This window comes from Puma concolor, chromosome D2 (assembly GCF_028749965.1).
Source record: "Puma concolor isolate L17-30 chromosome D2, mPumCon1.1.hap2, whole genome shotgun sequence".
In the NCBI taxonomy this organism is placed as follows: domain Eukaryota; kingdom Metazoa; phylum Chordata; class Mammalia; order Carnivora; family Felidae; genus Puma; species Puma concolor.
In genome coordinates this window covers 84293914-84314429 of record NC_141677.1, presented here as the reverse complement: position 1 = coordinate 84314429, position 20516 = coordinate 84293914, and the positions used below count along the sequence as shown (strand labels likewise).

The window sequence follows — 20516 nt, the reverse complement described above, 5'->3', positions numbered from 1 at the left end:
TGCGAAGGGAGGCCTGACGGGGTTTCCGATTTTAGGAGGGAAATCAGTGTCGGAAGGACTTTGTGACTCTGCCTGGCCGCAGACGCGGTCCGTCATCTTCCTTGGGGACTCCAAGAAACCACCGCTCAGAGCTCAGATCCCTGTCTGGACTCCAGGAGGAGCACGGGCTCCCAGAAGGGCGAGTTGTTAGTGCTGCGCGCACAGCTCACGCCTACTGAGGAGCAGCGGGGAGCTGGGGCCACCCCCCCCCCCCCCGGCCGGCCACTGTGCCCACGGTCGGGGCTGTTTCCAAGCCAGGGCGGAGCTACATTTTAGAAGTCCTAAGTTATGGTCTACATGAATCAATGTCTACCTCCTAATGAGTGTCTTGTCTAAGAGGACGTAAGGCACAGGAATACAACGAAGAGATTTCACGGAAGAACGAGACGCAGGCTGGAAGTCAAAGTAAAGATTTATCCTTGCATCAGACTGTTTTAGATCTTGCAATTTGCATATACAAAGAATTCAGCAACATTCACTGGCATTATAATCAGAGCAAGATCAAATTACAGATGTAATAAAAGAAACTATGATAGTTGAAACGGGGACTACAGATGTATATTATAAAGATTGCACATAAATTAAACACGATTTAGTTAAACAAAAGTATCAGGAACCACACATCTTAAAAATCACATGGGCATGTCTTCGAATGCTGAAACAGACGTGTCAGGCTCATTTAAAAAAGTTTTTAAAAACACATAAAAATACCTTTCAAAACACTGGTATGCATTCTTCATTCGTCTAGCACATGGAGAGAAACAGTAGAGTGAGTCACACAGTGACCGTACAGCTTGTCGATCAGAACGGTAGGCTCCTAATCGCTATTTGGCATTTGGATGCAGCCTCATGCGACACACAAAAAAGTGAAGGTAAGAATGGCCTCGTCAGCCCCGTCAGCGGGGCGCTGTCATGTCCATGGACCTTCTTTGACAGAGGGGGAAGGAGAGGTCGGCTTTCCCGGTTGCACAGAGAGGGTAGCGCGTCCCCAAAGGGACTGTTTGGACTGGGTGGGTCGGGGGGGCCTGGGCAGAGGCCAGGAGGCTGCAATTCCCAGGCCCCTAGAAAGGCAAGTACTGCCCTCGACTGGGGACAGGGGTCCTGTGCCCTAGGGGTCGCGGCTTCTGCCTTGTTTCCAGAGGCGGAAGGACCAAAGCGGGTGCCAAGATGCCTGCAGCGGGCACAGGGAGACAGAACAACGCACAAACGGGGCACTTTCCCGAGGGCACCCCTGGTAAGTTCGACCTGAATCGCCACACAAGAGATGCCAGGTAGACCACTGAAGGGCCCGACAGCTTCTCATGAGGGCTCCTAAATTAGACCCGAGTCCATTCCCTTGACTTTGACCCTGAACCCTCGGGTACATTACAAATCACTTTCATCACGACGTAGCCAGCTCGGTTTCTAGGGTTTGGTGCCAAATGAAAAGCTTGGTTCTCTCTCTTCTCCTTCAGTCACAGAAAGGCTTTGGGGGGGGGGGCGGATTCTGACAATGAAAACATATGGGACCAGCTGGTGCATCTTGCAGAGCTGCCTCCATCTTCCTCTTCGACCCAAACGTATCCTCACGGTCCCGGGAAGGACGGAGGGATGTATTCAGCACTGCGTGTGCCCAGGGATACGGCTGGCGGCGGCGGCATCGGTCACAAAGTTGTGCTCTCGCCCTTCTGGCTGGCACCCCTTCTGCCACGGAGTGGAGCTCAGAGGAGCCACGGAGACTTGATCACCGTGAGGCTATCGTTAGTATGCAAGAAACCCTGGGATCACATTGTGCACACCAGAAACGGACACGGGATGAACAGTGCAATAGGAAGGTGCAGTCACTTCTCAGTGGAAATGTCAAATAAGGCCTTTATATTTCTTTTTAAAAGCAAGAAACAAACTGTACCCCAAATGCACATCTTAAGTGCTTTAGTATGTTAGAGCAGGTGTCTTTATTTTTTTATATTTTTATATATATATATATTGTGCTCATATGCTCATCTGCTACCTAATGGCCACAGAAAGATCACCGTCATTAAATTAAACTTTTCTACATTCAACCTTCTCCCTTTTGTCGCTCCATAAGCCAATCCAGTCTGGCAGTGAGATTATTATTATCCAGTGTCAAAGGTCTCAGTAGTATTTCCATTCAAAAATAAGTTAGCCTTTAGATTAAGGATTTCTCTCTCTGTGTCTTTTATTTAAATATTGAGGAGGGGGACTTTAAAAAAAACTGTATAAATCTAGATTTTAAGATTTCTTTTCTTACAAACAATCTTAGCGTGTACAAGATTTAAAAAAAAAAAACAAAAAAAAAAACAACCCAAAATGCTTCTCAGAAAGTTGAAAGCATCAGTGCTTGTGGTGGTCTCCCCAAGCGTGTGCTCTTGGCATCTGCGTGAGTCAGACGTTTGGCTCTATCCGCACGTTAGGATTAAGAAGTGGTTTGTGTTGAGCCTCTAGGTAGCTCGAGACCAGAGGCAAGAGTGAGAAATGCAGTTGGTTTGATTCTCAGAGACTCCTCTGAGCCAAACACTCAGACAGACGGACAGCAAGTGGCCACGTGGGAACGCAGCCTGATAGCTGATTTTGCCGTACCCAAGGCCACGGGTGACCATGCCACCAGCACTGACATCTCCCCACTTCCGGCCCAGACAGCACGGACCCAGCCTTGAGTAAACGCACGTGTATCACTATATGGTCACCAACTGTGCTCATGCATTTTATACCTGCACGCGGGCTGTGATGCCCTTGATCTTTAAAATGTACAGGTAAACCACATGAGTTGAGACTGAGGACTTCACAGGATCCCCTACTTACGGTGTATCTCCATGAACATTTTACCTCCCGCAAAATGCCACTGCGCAGGCCTGTAAAAATCAGTGTCTGGACAGGGAATTTCAACTGATTTTTGAGTCCTCGACCGCTTTCTTAACAGCGGGCTCTGTGTTTACTCTCCTGCGTCAAGCACACATTGCATATTAAGATTTTTAACATTTAGACGTGCTGAACGTGTGAAATTATAGGATATGATGAATCTAACGCAAAATTAGAGTATTTACCGATATTAGCAGAAATGCGTTTTACGGGATATTACTTGACCTTCATACATTATTCCCGTTCTTAAAAGGGGTATTTAAGATTTAATAACTTTATAGCAGTGGCCTTTAAAGCGTAACAAAATATATACAAAGAAATTAGGACGGGTATTAATGTCAACTATGAAATAAATTAACATGATCTTTATAAAATATACTGACCATTAAATTAAAAAATATTTTAAGGCAGGAATTTCATTTGAAATTAGCATAATCAGAAAATATATCAATAAAATCTTGTACCACTTTGTAGCAGAATTCATACTGTTCCTGAAAAAAAAAAAAAACAAGAAAATATTAAAATGATTTTTTAAATTCCATTAATTTAGTTAGGAGAAACTCATAAAAAGAAGCCAAAAAAAAAAAAAATGTCTGACTAGTCTGACTAGTTACATACTGGTTGCACAGAGACGTTTCCAGGTAAAACTGTTTTTGTAATATAAAAAAATGGCAACGATTAGTCTCAACTTAGCATATTTGAGGAGAGTCTGAGTAAAAGGTCTTCAGTTTTCATACTTAAAATGGAAAACAGGGGCGCCTGGGTGGCTCGGTCGGTTGGGCGTCCGACTTCGGCTCAGGTCAGGATCTCACGGTTTGTGGGTTCGAGCCCCGCGTCGGGCTCTGTGCTGACAGCTCGGAGCCTGGAGCTGCTTCGGATTCTGTGTCTCCCTCTCTCTCTGCCCTTCCCCTGCTTGTGCTCTCTCTTTCTCTCTCTCTCTCAAAAACTAATAAACATTAAAAAACTGGAAAACAACTATTTTTGAAATAAAAATTTAAAAAAACCCAGCATATTTAACTTCAAATAAACATAATGTAACAAAGAAGTAACCTATGAAAGTTAAAAAAGATGAAAATCTAGGGTATTTTTAAGCCTCAATTTACTCCAAAAAGGGACATTGTTTTATATAAATTTTAGAATTCAAAAAACATCGCCTTCTATCTAAGGCATCTGACTTATTAAAACACTCCTGTGCATCATTTGACTCTCACCCTCCTCACAAATCGTGAGTTAGTTGAGCATCCAACTTCAGCTCAGGTCATGATCTCACGTTTCATGAGTTCGAGCCCCGCATCAAACTGTTGATGAGTTCGAGCCCCGCGTCGGGCTCTGTGCTGACAGCTCAGAGCCTGGAGCCTGCTTCGGATTCTGTGTTTCCCTCTCTCTCTGCCCCTAACCCGCTTGCATTCTGTTTCTCTCAAAAATCAATAAACATTAAAAACAAACAAGGAGGTGTTTGCATGCTGAGTCGGATAAGAAATGTTCTTTGCTACAATCGCTGGGAGCCTCCCTGGGTCAGGCACTCACGAGGCCCCTGAGGTACAGACATAAAACAAATCTGCATGCCGACTGAAGGCAGGTGCTGTCGCCCCATTTTCCACAGATAGGGAACTAAAGTCTGGAAAGTGGAAGGAGCTTGTCCAAGCACGTCCTGCCGTGATGTTGGGATGACCGCCCAAAGCCCAAGCAACAAAGGGACGCCATGACTTAGCTTTTATACTAAACTGAGGGCGAGACAGGACTAAAGCTATTCACTCTGCCTGGGGAAGCCGGGAGTGGACTCAAAAAACAGGAAAGAAACTGAAAGACTATGGCTCATAGTTAAAAACTGAATTTCTTGGGACGCCTGGGTGGCTCAGTTGGTTAGGTGTCCCAACTTCGGCTCAGGTCATCATCTTGCAGTCAGTGAGTTCGAGCCCCACATTGGGCTCTGTGCCGACAGCTCAGAGCCTGGAGCCTGCTTCAGATTCTGTGTCTCCCTCCCTCTCTGCCCCTCCTCCACCCACATTCTGTCCCTCTCTCAAAAATAAACATTAAAAATTAAAAAAAAAAAAAACTCTGAATTTCTTTTTGAAGGTATTCCTGTTATCATTATTATTTTCATCTAGAAAATCTTCCTGGGAGTGGTCTGCTTCTGTTTTTCCCATGCCCAAAGTCATTCAAGTTCATGATGCCTGTAGGAGGTATCAGCTGTCAGTAGGCAGGCATAACCTTTAGAAGATGCCTCTAGCATCTTCCAGAGCCCTAGCAAGGACGGTCCGCACTGGGGCCAGGGCTCTAGGGAAAGCAGGGGAGCCTCAGGTTTCTGCCCCAGTCATGGCCCGAAGAGGGGCGTGGGGGCAAGGAGGGTGGGGGGCTGGTAGGCACACAGTTTTCCTTTACTGATAGTGGCTCTCGAAACTGTATTCACTTCGGGACCACCTGGGAGGGCCAGAGATAGGCCGATGCCAGCCTGGCGCCCACCCCCAGCAAGTGTGAGGGCAGCCTGGCAACGGAGCAGGACTGTGAACACTCTCCAGGCCAGGCTGGTGTGCCCTCAGGGTGAGACCCGCACTCTCGCCCAGCCTGGGGGCGCGAGGCGAACCCCGTTCTGCTCAGGCGATCCTAGCGGCTGAGCTGTCCCTGCGACGGGAATGTGCTGGAGGGGCCCATGTGATGGCTTGCTTGCCTGGGGACCCTGTGAGTATACAGAAGGAGCGGGCGAGGAGGGCACATCTACAAATAGGAAGACTTGAGAAAAAGGATGTGTGAGAACATTTCTTGAAATTGCACTTACTGGGGCCAAATGATTACTTGTTGAGGAAGCATGTCTTCTGCAAACCAGGAAGCGTGTGTTTTTGTCACAGAATGAAAGAGGATGGCCCTAGAATCTGGCGGAATAGTCACCGTGACACAGAAAGCTGGTGTATTCAGTGCCTCTGTCCAAGGGGTCTTAAAGTCTGAAGTCATGGCTACACCCCTCCTCCAGCGTCCTGCCCAGGGGACCGTCCCCAGCCAGACTCAAGGGAAGGAGAGGGTCCGTGGAGCTTCACCGGGGAGAATGCCCTGAGTTCCGTCCCCCGAGAAGCTCGCTCTCCTCCCTCTCCCCACACTCAGCACAGACAATTCTCGGCCCTTCCGGAAACACCCTCGCCACTCAGTTTCTTACCAGGGTTTGCACCATATGCGGTCTCTGAAGTCGTAAACTCTTCACAGCTTGGAATACGTCTAAAAGGCCCTCGGCTTTCACTCGTTCCAGAATGTTGCTGAGCGCGATGAATGTACCTGTTCGCCCGGCTCCAGCACTGCGGAGGAAAAGTACTTAAGGGAGACGACGGGGCTTGCCCGTGGGGACGAGACGCGGACGGCCTGCAGCCCATCCCCGCACATCAGCACAGAAGCAATCGCCCCCGAAAACGAGCCAGGTTTGGATTTCCAAAGATCATCTGCGTGGAGCGAGAGTCCGCAAACGTGACACTCCTAAAGCACTGGCCCAGTTACAGCAGACAGGTGGCTCATGAGTGGGATCAAGACCCGGCACAAGCTTTCAAGCTGCAACTCGTGTAGGCGGGGGGTTCTCCGGGTATGGTCCCCGGGACCAGCAGCATCAACGTTGCCGGGGAACTTGTCAGAAATGCGAACCCTCCTGCTTCAGGTCTGGGGAGAGGTAACTCGGCCTGGATTCTCCTTCTGTGCGAGGGACCCACCTTCTGAGAAGCGGTGGCTCACAAGGTGTGATGTTAAGACAGAGGGCGTCCCCTGCCAGGGAAGGTTAGATAAGGGACACTTCCCAGCGATGAAGATCTGGGTCCATTCCACTTAAGATGGTCATTTTCTTGATAAACTGGATAAACCCCACAAGAGCAGAGCCCAGGCAGCCTTAGGATAGACAAGAGGCCAGGCCCAAAGTGGGCGGGCTCAGCTGGCTCCCCCCAGAGAGCCCTCCAGGCCCCAGAGGCACCCCCACCCCGCCCCACCCCGGGTGGGCTGATTCTCAGGCTCCCGTCCCATTTCAGTGACCTGTCCCCACATCTGCCCTTGTGGGATTTGTTCGTCTTTGCATCCCTGGTGTCCTACACTCAGTCCGGGTCTGGGGAGGCGGGCACTCGTTTCCAGTTTATTCTAAAAGACTTCTACAAAGCCCACAGGAACTGAAACCCGGGGCGTGTGCTCCACCTGCTGGCCAGGCCAGAAGCGCACCCAGGCCCGTCCCAGGCAGAGAGTTCCAATCCCCCCAAGCGAGGCCCAGGCTCTGGTGGCTACAAGGGATGGGTGGGGTGGGGCAAGCGGCAGCCACGCAAAACGGAAGCCACGTGTGGAAAAATAAATAGAAGGGCGGCTTCAGAAGCGAATTAGCACCCCTGACAAGGAAAGCACCCCAAACTCCTGCGAGGAAGAGATTTGCTTTGGTGGCCAACCCGCCCCCGCCCCCCGCCCCCCGCCCCTGCTGCTGGCACGGGGAGGGGCTCTGGCATAACCAGAAGTGGGTCAGCACAGAAGGAGGGTGAGCCGGCACGTCTTTAGGTTGGGCCAGATTCACCCTTCCACACTTGTGATGCTGCTAATCAAGGGCCTTGGTGGGTGCCTAGCTGTCTCCAGGGGCACCCCAGCCACATTTCCTTTGGCCTCCCTTGTGCCTGCCTTGGGAGCGGGGCTGGGGTGGGGCTGCGGCCCTTGGGCAGCGGTCCCAGCCTGGACATCCTCGAGCGGCTCAAGAAAACCTTCCTGCCTCGAGGGTGTGCTACAGTGCGGACTTGGCTCCCCAAGCCCAGAGGAGGGGACAGGGAGGGGCGGGTACATCGGCCCGAACAGTCTTTCAAAAGGAAGGCCGGCAGGCGAGGCTCAGGAAGTGGGTCTGTCAGAGCTGTGCCTGGAGGGGTTTTTGAGGACTGAAAAGGCATACGGAAACGTGTGTTTGAGCGGGTTCCCTGACTCCTCCCCCCAAATGCATCCTGCGGGTACAGCAGATGACCTTTCCGCATCCCTGTGACGCTCTCTGTGTACGGGGAAGGTGAAACCTACAGTCCAGGGCAATGACGCCCTTGGGAGCAGTTAAGCGGGCGTAGGGTCTGGCTCGGCCCCACCTGCAGGGGGCGCCCACCTGCAGTGCACAGTGATGGGGTGGTTGCCGGTCTGTTGCTGCTGCTTCTGCACGGCCGCGATGAGGTCGAGCATGCCTTTGCCCTCCGCCGGGATCCCGATCTCGGGCCAACCGTGGAAGTGGAACTGGCGCACCAGTCGGGTCTGCTCCTCCTGGCGGGCCAGGGGCTGCGGGCGGGGAAGGGCGTTCAGTGCCGCCTGGCCACAGGACCCTGACCACCGAGGAGCGGGACCCGGGCCCACCCGTCCTCCCGGGGACCCGCGCCAAGGCTTGGGCCCCTCCTGGGGCCTCCGAAGGCCAGCACCGTCCCCACCTGGCCGGCCTGAGGGGCCTGACCAGGCGGTCTGTGGGCTGTGTGCACCCTAAAGGGCAGGGATGCCAGTATTTCCTTCCGAGTGGGGGCAAGACATCCAGAGGATGTTCCCTGGAGCCCCTCGCCAGGGCCCGCCAGATACCTTTATGGGATCCCTGGCAACTTTGCGGGAGACAACACGATCATCTCTTTCTTAAGAAGCCAGGACCCCTCCTGTCCTAGGGGCTCTGAACAAGCTTGGACAGGCCTCTGTGGCTTGATCCACGGCCTTTCCTCCTCCTGCGGCCCCACCACTGCCATTTCTCCCGAAGGCGGAGGTGGTGGCCGTGTGGCGCCTCTAGGAGTCGGCCACTCTGCTCCACCATCTCGTGCGGCAAGGAGGCAGGTGACCCCGAGGGTGCGAACGTCGTAGGAGACCTGCCCCTTTGTAACATGGCTCCCTACTCACCGCACTGAACGTGGATCCCAAGGTACCAGTTAGAGGAGGTGGAAGGAACAGGACATTCTGGTACCATCACCAGCAGACCCTGAGGGATGCTGCGGTGCATTCTGTCTACAAGGGTTGGACGCACTCTGGCAACAATACCTGATTGAAAGTGACCAGGAAGTCCCGTATGCTGATGGCTTCGGAAAGCGTGTCGCTTTTTATTTCGATTGTTATTTCGCCGTGAGTCACTGAGCCCTCTGTTGGCCAATACTGGTAGCATTTATCCTTGGGGTAAAAAAATAACATGTTAAGTCTCATAGCAAATAACTTGCTGTTAGCAGTTTGAGGATATGAGGCAGAATCACTCTCAAACCATTTAACGTACTTCATCTGACCAAGTAAGTCACATATGAATACAAATATGAATGCCCGTTAATACCCATTGACCAAGGGAATCCAGAAACAGACATGCATGTATTTGCAACTCAGATACAGGACATGATGGAAAGAAAAGATTCTATAAGTGGAATTGGAAAAATTGGTTTTCCATGCAGGAAAAGCACTGGATCCCTGACTCACAACCTACCAAGCTTGATATGAACGGTCCAGCCCTCCTGGAGTTGGGCAGTGCACAACCTACACTACCGTATACAGTAGGTTTGAGTCTTCATAAAAATAAACCCAGATGGGTTAATACTTAAAGTTAAAATCAAAACCGTGAAGGCCTTAGAAGAAAATGTCCTTCCATTCTGAGGTGCGCAGAAGGACTCGTTAAGCAAGACCCCGACAGAGCTAACCATCCGCGGCGCGAAGATTGCAACATCAGATGGCAACACAATGAACTTCACTCCATCAACAAACACTCTCAAAAGAGTGAAAAGACATGCCATCAACTGGGACAAGACATCTGCGGTACGTAAAACCCGCCGAGGGTAAGTATCAAGAACATGTAAAGAATTCTTGTAAGTCAAGATAAAAAGAGTCAACAACTCACTAGCAAAACGGGAGAAAGGCATGGCCAGGCGTCTTGCACAGAGGAAAACATCCATCTATACATATACGAAGCGAGGCTTGACCTCACAGGAATCAGAGAGATGCCAATCAAAGCTACAAAGGGATGACAGATACTCGTATTCAATCAACAAAACTGAGGATGCCCGACGGTACTAAGGGCGTCGATCGAATATCTCTCTCACACACCACCAGTGTCCGCTTTGGGAAACGGAACCACTTGGCAAAGCAGTGAGGAAGTATCTTGGAAACCCAAACTGTCACACGCTCTCCAATGTGGCGTAATGTCCCTCTGGAGTCTGCTCTTCCTTGTGCAGCATGAGACACGAAGGAGAATGTACTGGTAGGTAGCGCCATGTGTAAAACAATAACGTGGCATCATCCCAAATTCCCATAGAGGGAGAAGGGATAGAGAAGTGGGTTTAGGATGTCCAGTTTGTATAGTGGAACAAAATAGAATCACGATGAATGAACCACAGCGATACGCATCAGGGTAGGAAAGTGTCAAAAGCATCATTCTGAGCGGAAGGAGCAAGTCCCGGCAGAACACGCACTGTAATGATACCCTTTGTATGAAGTTCAAAAGCAGTAGTTGCTTTAGACACACACGTATATGATCTGAAAAGATTTCTGGAAAAAGCAAAGAACACATCCACTAGGATGGCTTTAAAAAGACCAGTGACAATAAATGTTGGTAGAATGAGAAGTCACTGTAGCCCTTGTCCACTCCCGGAGGGAATTCAAACTGGGGCAGCTGCCGTGCAAGGCAGTCTGCAGTTCTCCAAAATGTTAAGCTGTATGAGTCTGCACGACAGAGTTATGATACGGCCCGGTAATTCGGCCCCTAGGCGTCTCCCCAAGAGAAATGAAAACACAGGTCCGTGTCAGAACCTGAACATGAATGTTCCCACCATAATGTGTAACAGCCCAAGAGTGGAAACAACCCAATGTCCGCCAGCTGACGAACAGATACACAAAATATGGCCTGTCCTTACAATGGAATATTATTTGTCAAGAAAAAAAGAGCTTATTCCTGATACAACATGGTTAAACCTTGAAGACATTACACTAAGTGAAAGAACTCGATCACACAAGGCATGTTGTAGGAACTCATCTTCATGAAATGTCCAGAAGTGGCAAATTCATGGTGGTTGCAGAAACTAGAGGAAGAAGGAATGGGGAGTGGCTGTTCTTGGGTGTGGGGTTTCCTCTGGGGGTGACAAAAACGATCTAGAATTAAATGGTGCTGATGTTGCACAACGCTGTGAGTATATTAAAAACTGCAAGGTGCTTGGGTGGCTCGGTTGGTTAAATGTCTGACTCTTGATTTCGGCTGAGGTCATGGTTCTCATGGTTCGAGAGTTTGACCCCCAAGTCGGGCTCTGAGCTGACAGTGCACAGTCGCTTAAGGTTCTCTCTCTCTCTCTCCCTCTCTTTCTGCCCCTCCCCAGCTCATGCACACACGCTCTCTTTCCCTCAAAATAAATAAATAAAATTTAAAAAATATCGCCGAGCTCTACCCTTTAAAAGGATGAACTGAATGGTATGTGAATTGGACGTCAATGTGCTGTTTCCAAGAAAGCAAAGGAAACACAGATTCAGGGTAGCGGCTCTATCCTGGGTAACGTACAGGTAGATGTACAACACCGGTAAGGTTTGGCTTTTCAGTCGGACGGTGGGTTCACGAGTATTTACTGTGTCATTCAATAAAAGACACAAGAAGGCCCTGGACGGGTCTCTGGGGAAAGGGAAGCATTTGAGTCATTCGGCCCACCCAGGACAACACCTGTAAGGCACACACATATCAACGCCTACGTCCTTATGTCTCGAAGACAGTTAAGATAGGTTACATGAAATGCCGGCTAAGAGTGAAAGCCAGTGGGCGGTCATGGCTGAGCAAGAGTGGAGCCTCTTTCGTCTCCAGCCTGGCTCCCTCCCCAGTCCCTGTGGCCTCAGCAGCTGACGGCTGCCACGGGGTGGGACCTGTCGGTGGCGGGGGGCCGCCAGGGGCGCTGTGGGTTCTTGGGAGGCCCCCGCAGGGGGCAGGGCGGCGGGCGTCCCTGACCTGCTCTCGCTCCTGGACCTCCGTCAGCATCACGACCGTGTGGCACTTCCACTCCCAGACCATCCGCCAGAAGTCTTCCACCGTGTGCGCCAGGGGCCCCTGGGTGGCGATGAAATAGTCCTTCTGTCGGTAGCCCTTCAAAGGGGGAACAGAGATTAGAGTCTGACTCCCTTTCCTCCTGGCTCCACCATGGACAGCGGGGTGCAGGAGAGGCCAGGGCCCGGCCAGGGAAAATGTTCTCCGGCTTCCAGGGCTGGGCTGGGCCCCAGCAAACCACCTGCACGCAGCGACAGCCCGAGATGCCCATTCCCTCTGCGACCCAGCCACCTCCTCTGCAGCGCCAGGGGTCGCCTCTGAGCGGGTGGCATGAGCCACGCTGGCCCCGGCCACCTGAGAGAGCACCGATGACTCTGTTCTCGTGTGTTGCTGTGTTTCGGCTCAGTTAGCATCATGGTGGTGGACTGGGGGCGGGCTTAGAGGAAGTGGATTCAAATCCAGTTCCTCCATGCGGCCCAAGTGACCTCTGGCAACGTTTTCTCATCTGCAAACGGACGTGCTAACGCAGATGTGGCCGCAGCGTCCTTCCCCAACCATTTCACAGCTCGGCGCACCGTGCGTGGAGACAGGCGGTGACGGTCAGCCCGGAGTGCACCACCGCTCCGTCCACGCGGAATGGACAGGAGGGCACAGAGACTGCAGGACAGCCAGCCGTGCAAGGGCCCATGTGACCCTGGTGCGTATTAGAGACGTCAAAGAAAAAGCGCCGTGCCTCATAAAGCAAATTCCTTAGCAGTGCACCTGTTACCTCTGTTTCCAAAGTTCATTGTTCGTGTTTTTTGTTTTTTGTTTTTTAGAAGCAAGTAATTCTGCTAACGAAATGGTTGGGATTTCAGGACTCCTTCTTGATCGTGAAAATGAGTTAATAAAGAGTCTGTGATCACGGATGAAGGTCACAGTCATCTTTGCAAAGCACAGCCGGGGCCGCTATACTTACGTCGATAAAGGAGGCGTTGATGTAGTCTGTGTATTCTTGACCCCTTTTCATGGAAAGGATCACCCGATTGAAGTCATCTGCAAAGCAGTATGATCCTTCAGTCACAGCACAAACACCGCCCTGCCTTGCAAAGCTCACTCTGTGGCTACAAGCTTCCAAAACACAAAACTTGTTAATAAAATCGCGAAGTCGAGTCAAGTCCCTGGAAGGTTTACTTTATAAAGTAGGTTAATTAAATTGGCCCAGGAAATTGTGTTTTGGTAGGAAAGCTCTGAAATTACCCCAGTTATCATTTTCGTGTGCCATGAATTGATGTAATTCATACCAAAATATGAGCATTAAAAATACTGCATTTCAGGAGTAAAAGGAATGTGGCCCGACAGGTGACCTGGAATTATGGCTGCAGCCTCACAGAAGCCAGTGTCTCAGGCCGAAGCAGTCTTCACCCAGCATTCATGCACTTTTTTTTTTTTCTAACTTTTTTTTTACTGTTTATTTTTGAGAGAGAGAGGGAGAGAGAGACAAAGCATGAACAGGGGAGGGGCAGAGAGAGAGAGAGGGAGGCACGGAATCCGAAGCAGGCTCCAGGCTCTGAGCTGTCAGCATAGAGCCCGACGCGGGGCTCAAACCCACGGACTGTGACGTCATGACCTGACCCGAAGCCGGATGCTTAACCGACTGAGCCACCCTGGCGCCCCAGCCTTCACGCACTTCTGATTCTTGGCAACCGCTAAAGCATGTCAGGAACCCTGAGTCCACATCTGCAGTGAGGTGCTCTCTCTCTCTCTCTCTCTTCACCCTCTCCCTTCCTTTCCTGCGGTCCCTCTGATCTCTGTGGAGTCTGTTTCTTTGCCTGCACTCAACAAACATGGGCACCCCATCCTCTTTCTCCCCCTTACCTGGGACCTCGGGGCAGGCCAGGGTCCCAACTCCACCCCTGCCCATTCCAAGGCCTTTCAGGTCCCCTGGCCTGGAGCAGGGCCCCCTCCTCCATATACAGGCTTGGGGGACTACTGGATGAGATGAGAACCATGCAGCCCCAGAGTCACGACCAGAGCAAATCTCTCCGCTACCAGGAAGTCCTCCCTCTGTCTTGCCACCTACATCTCGTATCAGATGCTGCCCACCTGACACACAGGACTGTCTGGGTCGCTCACTGCTTCACAGGTGGGTGTTCTCTCACCTACCCTTGACATAGCCTCCCAGGAGCCCTTAACCCCAGGCCCGGGGGCTGTCCTGCCCTTGGATCCTGGCTTACAGAGGCGGGCAGTCAAAGAATTCTCCCAGCGTGCCAGCCCCAATCCCGTCCTGCCTTGGGGTTTCAATCCCACGGGGCGGCCCCAGGGCTGCCTTACACGGAATGATCTGGATGACTCTGGCCTTCTTCATGTTGGCCGGCAGGTTGCCTGTCCTCATGTCCTCCTTCATGATCCGGACATTTGTCAGTTTCTGCAGTCAAGGAGGACACGGGGTCACAGCTCCAACACGGACTCTCCCGCGTGACTCCCTCAACCCCGGAACAGCACCCCTGTCAAGGGCGCCTGCTGACCCGCAACAACGGCCCATCTCTGACCCTGGACGCTTCCCGAATGTTGGGAAATGAGAGCCCACGCGTGACGCGCTCCCCCACACGGGCCCCTGCTCAGCTCTGAAAGCCCCCGAGAATTCTTCCCTCTGCGTCATGGGCGGGAGGGCCACCCTGCTTGTTCCGGGCTCGGGCCAGAGGGGGGTGGGCGATTGAAAGGGGACTCCTTTGGCCGGCTGCCCGCCTTCGCACGTACCCTGAACTCCTCCTCCAGCCCGATCTTGTCGAAGTGGGTGGAGGTGCCGTGCAGCGTCTGCAGGTGGTTTTCCAGAGAGGACACATCCAGCTCGGTGTCCCCGTAGAGGTAGTACTCCAGTAAGGCTTGGTAGATGAACGTGTACTGCATCTGCGAGGAGACCCAGAGCACCCGCGCCCTCGAGCTTGCCCGGCCACCGCTGGCCGCTCACAGCTCAGCAACAACCAACTCCACGCTTTGCCAAGGGAGGGAGGTTTGGGAGCAAAAGTCAGATGCACAGCCATTACCAATGACCGCTTATGGCCTTGAGTGAGGACCATATGGCAGCGGGCATTACTGAGCACCTTCTCCCTGCCAGGCACTGTTACCCGTGCACTGACAGTCCAGGGGTGGCCAAGGTGTCTGGGTTTGCTCTGTGCAGCTCTCCCCAGGGCGAGGGGCTGGGCTGGGGGAGGGCTACTCACATCTGTTTGAACCATCTGAGGACGCTGGTTGCGGATTCTCGACACGAAGTCGAAGACGTCGACCTTGTGCTCAGCGTGCATCATGTCCATCATGGCATCGATCACTATGAAGGTGCCCGTCCGGCCCACACCGGCGCTGCCGGGGAAAGGAAAGAGGCCGAGTCGTGAGCCACGGCACCCGCCCCCCGCCCGCCAAAGCTGACCTGTGCACCTGGACGGAAGGACACGCTGCCCTCAACTGGGAGACACAGCCCATCGCTTAACCGAGCCTTTCCCTGGTGAATGAAGAGCAAGTCTACGGGGAGGCCACCAGAGGGCACCACAATCTTCGTAAAATTATCTGACACTGTTCCTCTAATAACTAGACACTGTTGAAAGGCATGTCGAAAAAATCTGTCGTAGTCGTCTCACGTGAGGTTGTAATCGTCCTCTATTACCAAATGCCGTCTTCTTGTTGTGTGTGCAAGTGGATTTTTTCCAACGTCACACTGGAAATGGCTTTTCCAAGTTCGTTATAAAAAGGAGGCTCCCCAGGCTACGTCTGTGCGCTCTTGAGCCAAGGCCAGTCCTCATGGGAGGCACTGGGTCTCTCTCTGGCGCCCCAGCACTCCTCCCGCGGCTGGCTGAAGCCAGCTGGCCCTTGGGGTCACAGCTGAGCAGTCTCCTGGCCAGGAAGCTGCCCCACTGGCTTCCTGGGTTTGGGTTTCCTTGTGCCGCCGGGATCCCGGTCCCACCCTCCCCCCGCCCGCCGTCCTAGGTACATCTCCACCAGACAGTGGGGCCATACGTGTTTGTTCCCCGGCCCCCAGGACTCAGTGGGCACAGAGCTGCACTCAGCCAACATCTGCTGAAGGAGGAACCCCCTAGTGACCCAGACTCATCTATGCAGCATGAACCACTCCCTCCAGCCCCTGCAGCATTACCCTCTTTAAAAAAAGAAAAGAAGGAAAGAAAGAAAGAAAGAAAGAAAGAAAGAAGAAAAGAAAAAAGAAAGAAAAAAAAGAAAAGAGAAAGAAAGAAAGAAAGAAAGAAAGAAAGAAAAGAAAAAAGAAAGAAAGAAAGAAAGAAAGAAAGAAAGAAAGAAAGAAAGAAAAGAAAAAAGAAAGAAAGAAAGAAATCTAACAAAAAGACTCACGACTTAATGAGTCAAGTCCCCCACTTTCCCCTTTGGGTGGGTGGGAGACACCACTCTCTCCAGTTCGTCTCCGAAACGGGGCTAGGACAGCGGCAAAGACCGTCCCCCTGGGCAGATCCCCTCATTCAGCGGGGAGAACAGGTGAAACGTGAGAGGTCTTCTGGGAGTCTTAGTTCTTTCTCAGATACGAAGTCAGAGAAAATCATCAGGTGCAGGGCCAGGTGAGACACTACCCAACAGGTATGAGAGGGAGGCCACAAAATAACTCCCTGCAAGGCTGTGAAGGTCCCTGAGCCGCTTACAGGACCCCCCCCCACCTGGCCTGGGGTACGTGTGGGAGAAGCCACTTGGTCCCCCATGGAAAGGCTGAGGCCAGCTGACCCGTCCTGGCCGCCTCCGTGGGGACGCTGTTCTCAGGGGGACTCAGGCACAGAATGTCCTATTAAGTGATCAAGAACCAAACGCTGAGGATAAGTGTGTCAGCAAGGATGGCCATCAGGAAGTCAGAGCCCCGGGGCGGGGGCCGTGCATGGCCCGGAGCCCCGAGCAGATCCTGTATGAAAATGAACTTGGGGGTGGGAAGGTGGAGTCAAGTCCGCCCTGGGTCTCGGGAGCTGACAGCCAGTGTGAGCCTTCTCCCTAACCCTGCTGGCTTCCGGCAGGCCTGCCCTCCTGGCACGAATTCCTGCCACCACATCACCACCAACAGACGGGCGCCCAGAACCGCCCATCTGCCCACACCGGCCTCTCAGGGGGCTTCAGCCCAGGAGGGGAAGGATTCCTTCCCCCAGAGAGGAGGGGGGCTTAGGAACACGGAACCGCAGGGAGACGACCAGGCACTCAAGAGTGAGAGCTGAGCCTCACGGCCACAGAGGGCGCCCAGCGCGAAAATAAGACGAACAGCGGACGCACCTGCCCCGGGCACCTGTGGTTGAGGGAGAAGGGAGCAGAGAACGGGCAGTGGTCATTCGCCGACATGTCACAAGCACGACAGATCTGGAGGGACGGGGACAAAGCAGAACGGAGCCAGCTCCCTGCGGCTGCCCTCCGACCAGACACAGAGGCCGTCTCTTTACCTCCCGCCATCCAGGGCAGAGCGGGGCCACCACCACAGGGAGCGGGAGGCAGGGAGCCCGCAGCGGCAGGAACGGTCTTGTAGAGCCAACAGGACCCGGATGCGGAGACCCCCTGCCACGGCTTCTCCGGCTGAGGGCGTCGGACCCCGGGGCCTGGGGACAGGCTACTGGGGAAGCACCCGCCGTCCCTGCTACGGCAGGGCCCTGGATCTCTGATGGGACTCAGGCCCCTCCGGCCAGGCTTGTTCCCGCTTCATGGATGGCGGGCCCCGCCCGCTAGGGCGTCCTCAGGATCGTATTTGTTTCCGGCTGTCAGAGCCAAGTTCGTTCTGAGTATCTTGGCACTGACGAGGGACAAAGGGGACGAGGGACGAAAGGCACCTGCACACAGTGATACAGATGCTTGGAACCGGCCACACCGGAGTTCGGCAGAAGCGGCACAGAGACTCAGTCTCACGAAGCCTGGGCAAGAACGGGACCAGCTGACGGGACCCCCAGCTGCGGCCGCACAGCATGGGCCTCCACCCCTTCCCCTCTCCAGTGCACCTGCTGGGAGGAGCTCATAGGCCGGCAGGTGTAATCCCAAGGATGCCACCTCACGCGACGCACAGATGCTCCAACATCCCTCAGCTCCCAAGTGGCAGGTCCAGGAGTCTATCCCTGGCCAGACGACAGGGGCCTCCCCTTTGGCCCCCAAACTGTCTTCAGGTTCTAACTGAGCACCCACCGGGAGGATGGGGAGTTTGGCCTGGAGCACTGCTCACCACTGTGCCTTTGTCTTCAAAAGCAGAAAGGGCACAAGCCAGTCAACCAACCCGAAGTCCGAGGCCTTTTCTCGTATGTGACTTTCTGCACCAGCGGCCACGCTGGGCAGGCAGACAAAAGCCCCAGAGGGAGTCAGCCCACCTTCAGAGTCGAGTCCCGGGCCCCTCCAGGACTGTCCCTCCCACTGCAGACCAGGAGATTGCAGCTGGGAGGGGGGACGCCCCGCCCTGGAAAGCTGCTCCTGGCCACTATTGGCTGTTCCTGGGCCATGGCCCCCAGCCCCTCTGAGCCTCGCGCACTCATGTAGAAAGACTTGGGGGGGGGGGGGCTCTCCATAGAAGCATGGTTTCCATCTCTGTCCCCAGAGGTGACCTGGGGTCTACGGGGGCAGTGAACCTGCCAGAGCCCCAAGAGCACTATCAACCTGGCCCCTCGGCTTTTGTCTGTTTTAAGAATTGGGGATCCCCCTCAGACGCTGCTGACGGACAGGTCCTGCTGTCACAGAGTGGGCTGAATGTCCCTCTGGCTCTCACCCCCAGGGATCCCCCAAGCTGTCACTAGTAATTGCGTTCACAGCGGGCAGGAGGGTGCTTTTACTAGGCCCCTACCTGTCCTTCTGCCCACCTTGGGACCGGCCCAGCCACGAGGGTGAGTCCTCCGGGGGCCCCGGCCCGACATACCTGCAGTGGACCACTATGGGCCCGGCATGGGCGGGGTTGAGGGCCTTCACTTTCTTCAGGAACTTCAGCATCCCGATGGGGGTGAAAGGCACTCCAAAGTCGGGCCAGCTGGTGAAGTGCAGCTGGGAGACCAGCCGCGGGGCTTTGCAGCCATCGGGGAGCTGCTGCGGAGAAGGGGGACACGTGAGTGGGGGAACAGCGCCCGCCCCTCCCCCAGCATCACTTCCTGAGGATGCTCGCCGCCTCCACCCCTGCCATCTAGGCCCCGGGCCGCCGTGGGTCCACCGGCAGCATGATGGCTCCTTGAGGGGTCAGCACAGCAGGACCCACAGCACCCGGCCCAGGCCCCCGGCAGCCAGACGCATCCCTGAAGCCGACCCTGGAGTTCACAGACCCCACTCGTGAGCGGGGAGGCCACATCGGGGTCTGCCTGCGTAACTGCCAGCAGCAAACATTTTCGCTCCCCAGAGGCTCAAGATTGAGGGGAAAGATGTGGCTGGCCCGTTACGGGAGACCCCACCCCACCAGCCCTGCTCAGAGCCTCTCAGGCTTCCTCCCCACCAAAGGCCCATGGGTGCGGTTCTCTGGCCGTATCATGGAAGGCTGGATAGTGTATGTGGAAGTGCCTGTGTGTGTGTGTGTGTGTGTGTGTGTGCGCGTGTGTCATTGTGTCCGGGAGGGACACAAGCAGGGGAGAGCAAACACCATCACCATCAAGCTCATCCTCTTCCCTTCTTTGCTGTGGCTTCTAGGAACCTCAGACTCCTATTCTGCCATCTGACTATGCCAATCCCTCCACCTTTGACTCGTGATTGCATGATCTTCTGGTTTTCATATATCTTAAATCTCTATTTCATCTGCTTTGTCCACAGGCATCTGTGCCTTACATTTTTCTAGGCAGGGATGGAGTAGGGACAAGTAGGAAATAAAGGCAAAAAATACTGAGCAGGTGACAGATCGACTTTTGAGACTGTTAAAAAAAAAAACCTCACTTCATCACTTCAGTGTGTGACATGACATCATGCGACTGAGTGGGGGACCCCAAACCCCGTGCCCCCATGCAAGTGACCCGCCTTCCTCCACCCAAAACAGTGACTGAGGCCCACGAGCATCCAGAGCTGTCTGAAGACTAGGGGTGCACCTGTCTCCTCCCCTGTAGACCCGACCTCAGTCCACGAAAGCCCAAACCCACCCCCACCCCCACCCCCGCACTTCCTCCCGACTCAGCCCCCCCTCGGCCAGAGCTGCTCCAACACTGCAGGGAGGCTGTGGTGGGGGTGAGGCTCTTCATGCTAAAAATAATGACACGTGTATTTATTCTTGACCCTGCTCTCTCGAAGGGTTGCCTTTCCAGAAAGTTGGTAACTCAGAACGCTTACCGACTGTATGCAGAACTTCCGGATGGTGTAGTCGACCAGAACCACACAGTCCTCCACGCACACACGGATGTTTCCGTAGGTCCAGCATCCCTGGTCCGGCCAGTACTGATAGCATTTCTCCTACGTGGGACAGTTGAAGAGAAAGAAATAGGTCTGGAGCGCCCGGGTGGCTCAGGCAGTTGAGCGTCTGACTCTTGGTTTCGGCTCAGGTCATGTCACGGTTTGTGGAATCGAGCTCTGTGTTGGCCTCTGTGCGAGGAGCCTGCTTGGGACTCTCTCTCTCTCCCTCTCTCTCTCTCTGCCCCTTCCCCGTTCACGCATGCCCGTGTACATGCTCTTTCTCTCTCTGCCCCTCCCCTGCTCATGCACATGCACTCTCTCTCGTGCTGTCAAAATAAATAAACTTTAAGAAACAGTTAATAAGTCTGTGTGTGCCCTTCAGGCACGT

At 53.5% G+C, this 20516-nt stretch overlaps 1 protein-coding gene across 5 annotated transcripts in view; it reads right to left on the bottom strand.

Annotated features, from left to right (window-relative positions):
* Positions 1–433: 433 nt before the first annotated feature.
* Positions 434–20516, bottom strand: part of PTPRE (protein tyrosine phosphatase receptor type E) — a 162832-nt gene continuing 142749 nt past the window's right edge. For 4 of the 5 annotated variants that reach the window (XM_086681174.1, XM_086681170.1, XM_086681172.1 and 1 more), the window contains 11 exons: positions 20069–20188; positions 18690–18853; positions 15034–15169; positions 14570–14719; positions 14144–14237; positions 12789–12865; positions 11795–11929; positions 8878–9003; positions 7979–8145; positions 6047–6182; positions 434–3389 (listed from right to left, as the gene is read on the bottom strand). In XM_086681174.1, the coding sequence (XP_086537300.1) occupies positions 3315–3389; positions 6047–6182; positions 7979–8145; positions 8878–9003; positions 11795–11929; positions 12789–12865; positions 14144–14237; positions 14570–14719; positions 15034–15169; positions 18690–18853; positions 20069–20188 (1380 nt within the window). In that variant the 3' untranslated portion in view covers positions 434–3314. The remainder of the gene's footprint in view (positions 3390–6046; positions 6183–7978; positions 8146–8877; positions 9004–11794; positions 11930–12788; positions 12866–14143; positions 14238–14569; positions 14720–15033; positions 15170–18689; positions 18854–20068; positions 20189–20516) is intronic. The other variant, XM_086681171.1, reaches the window with a different exon arrangement.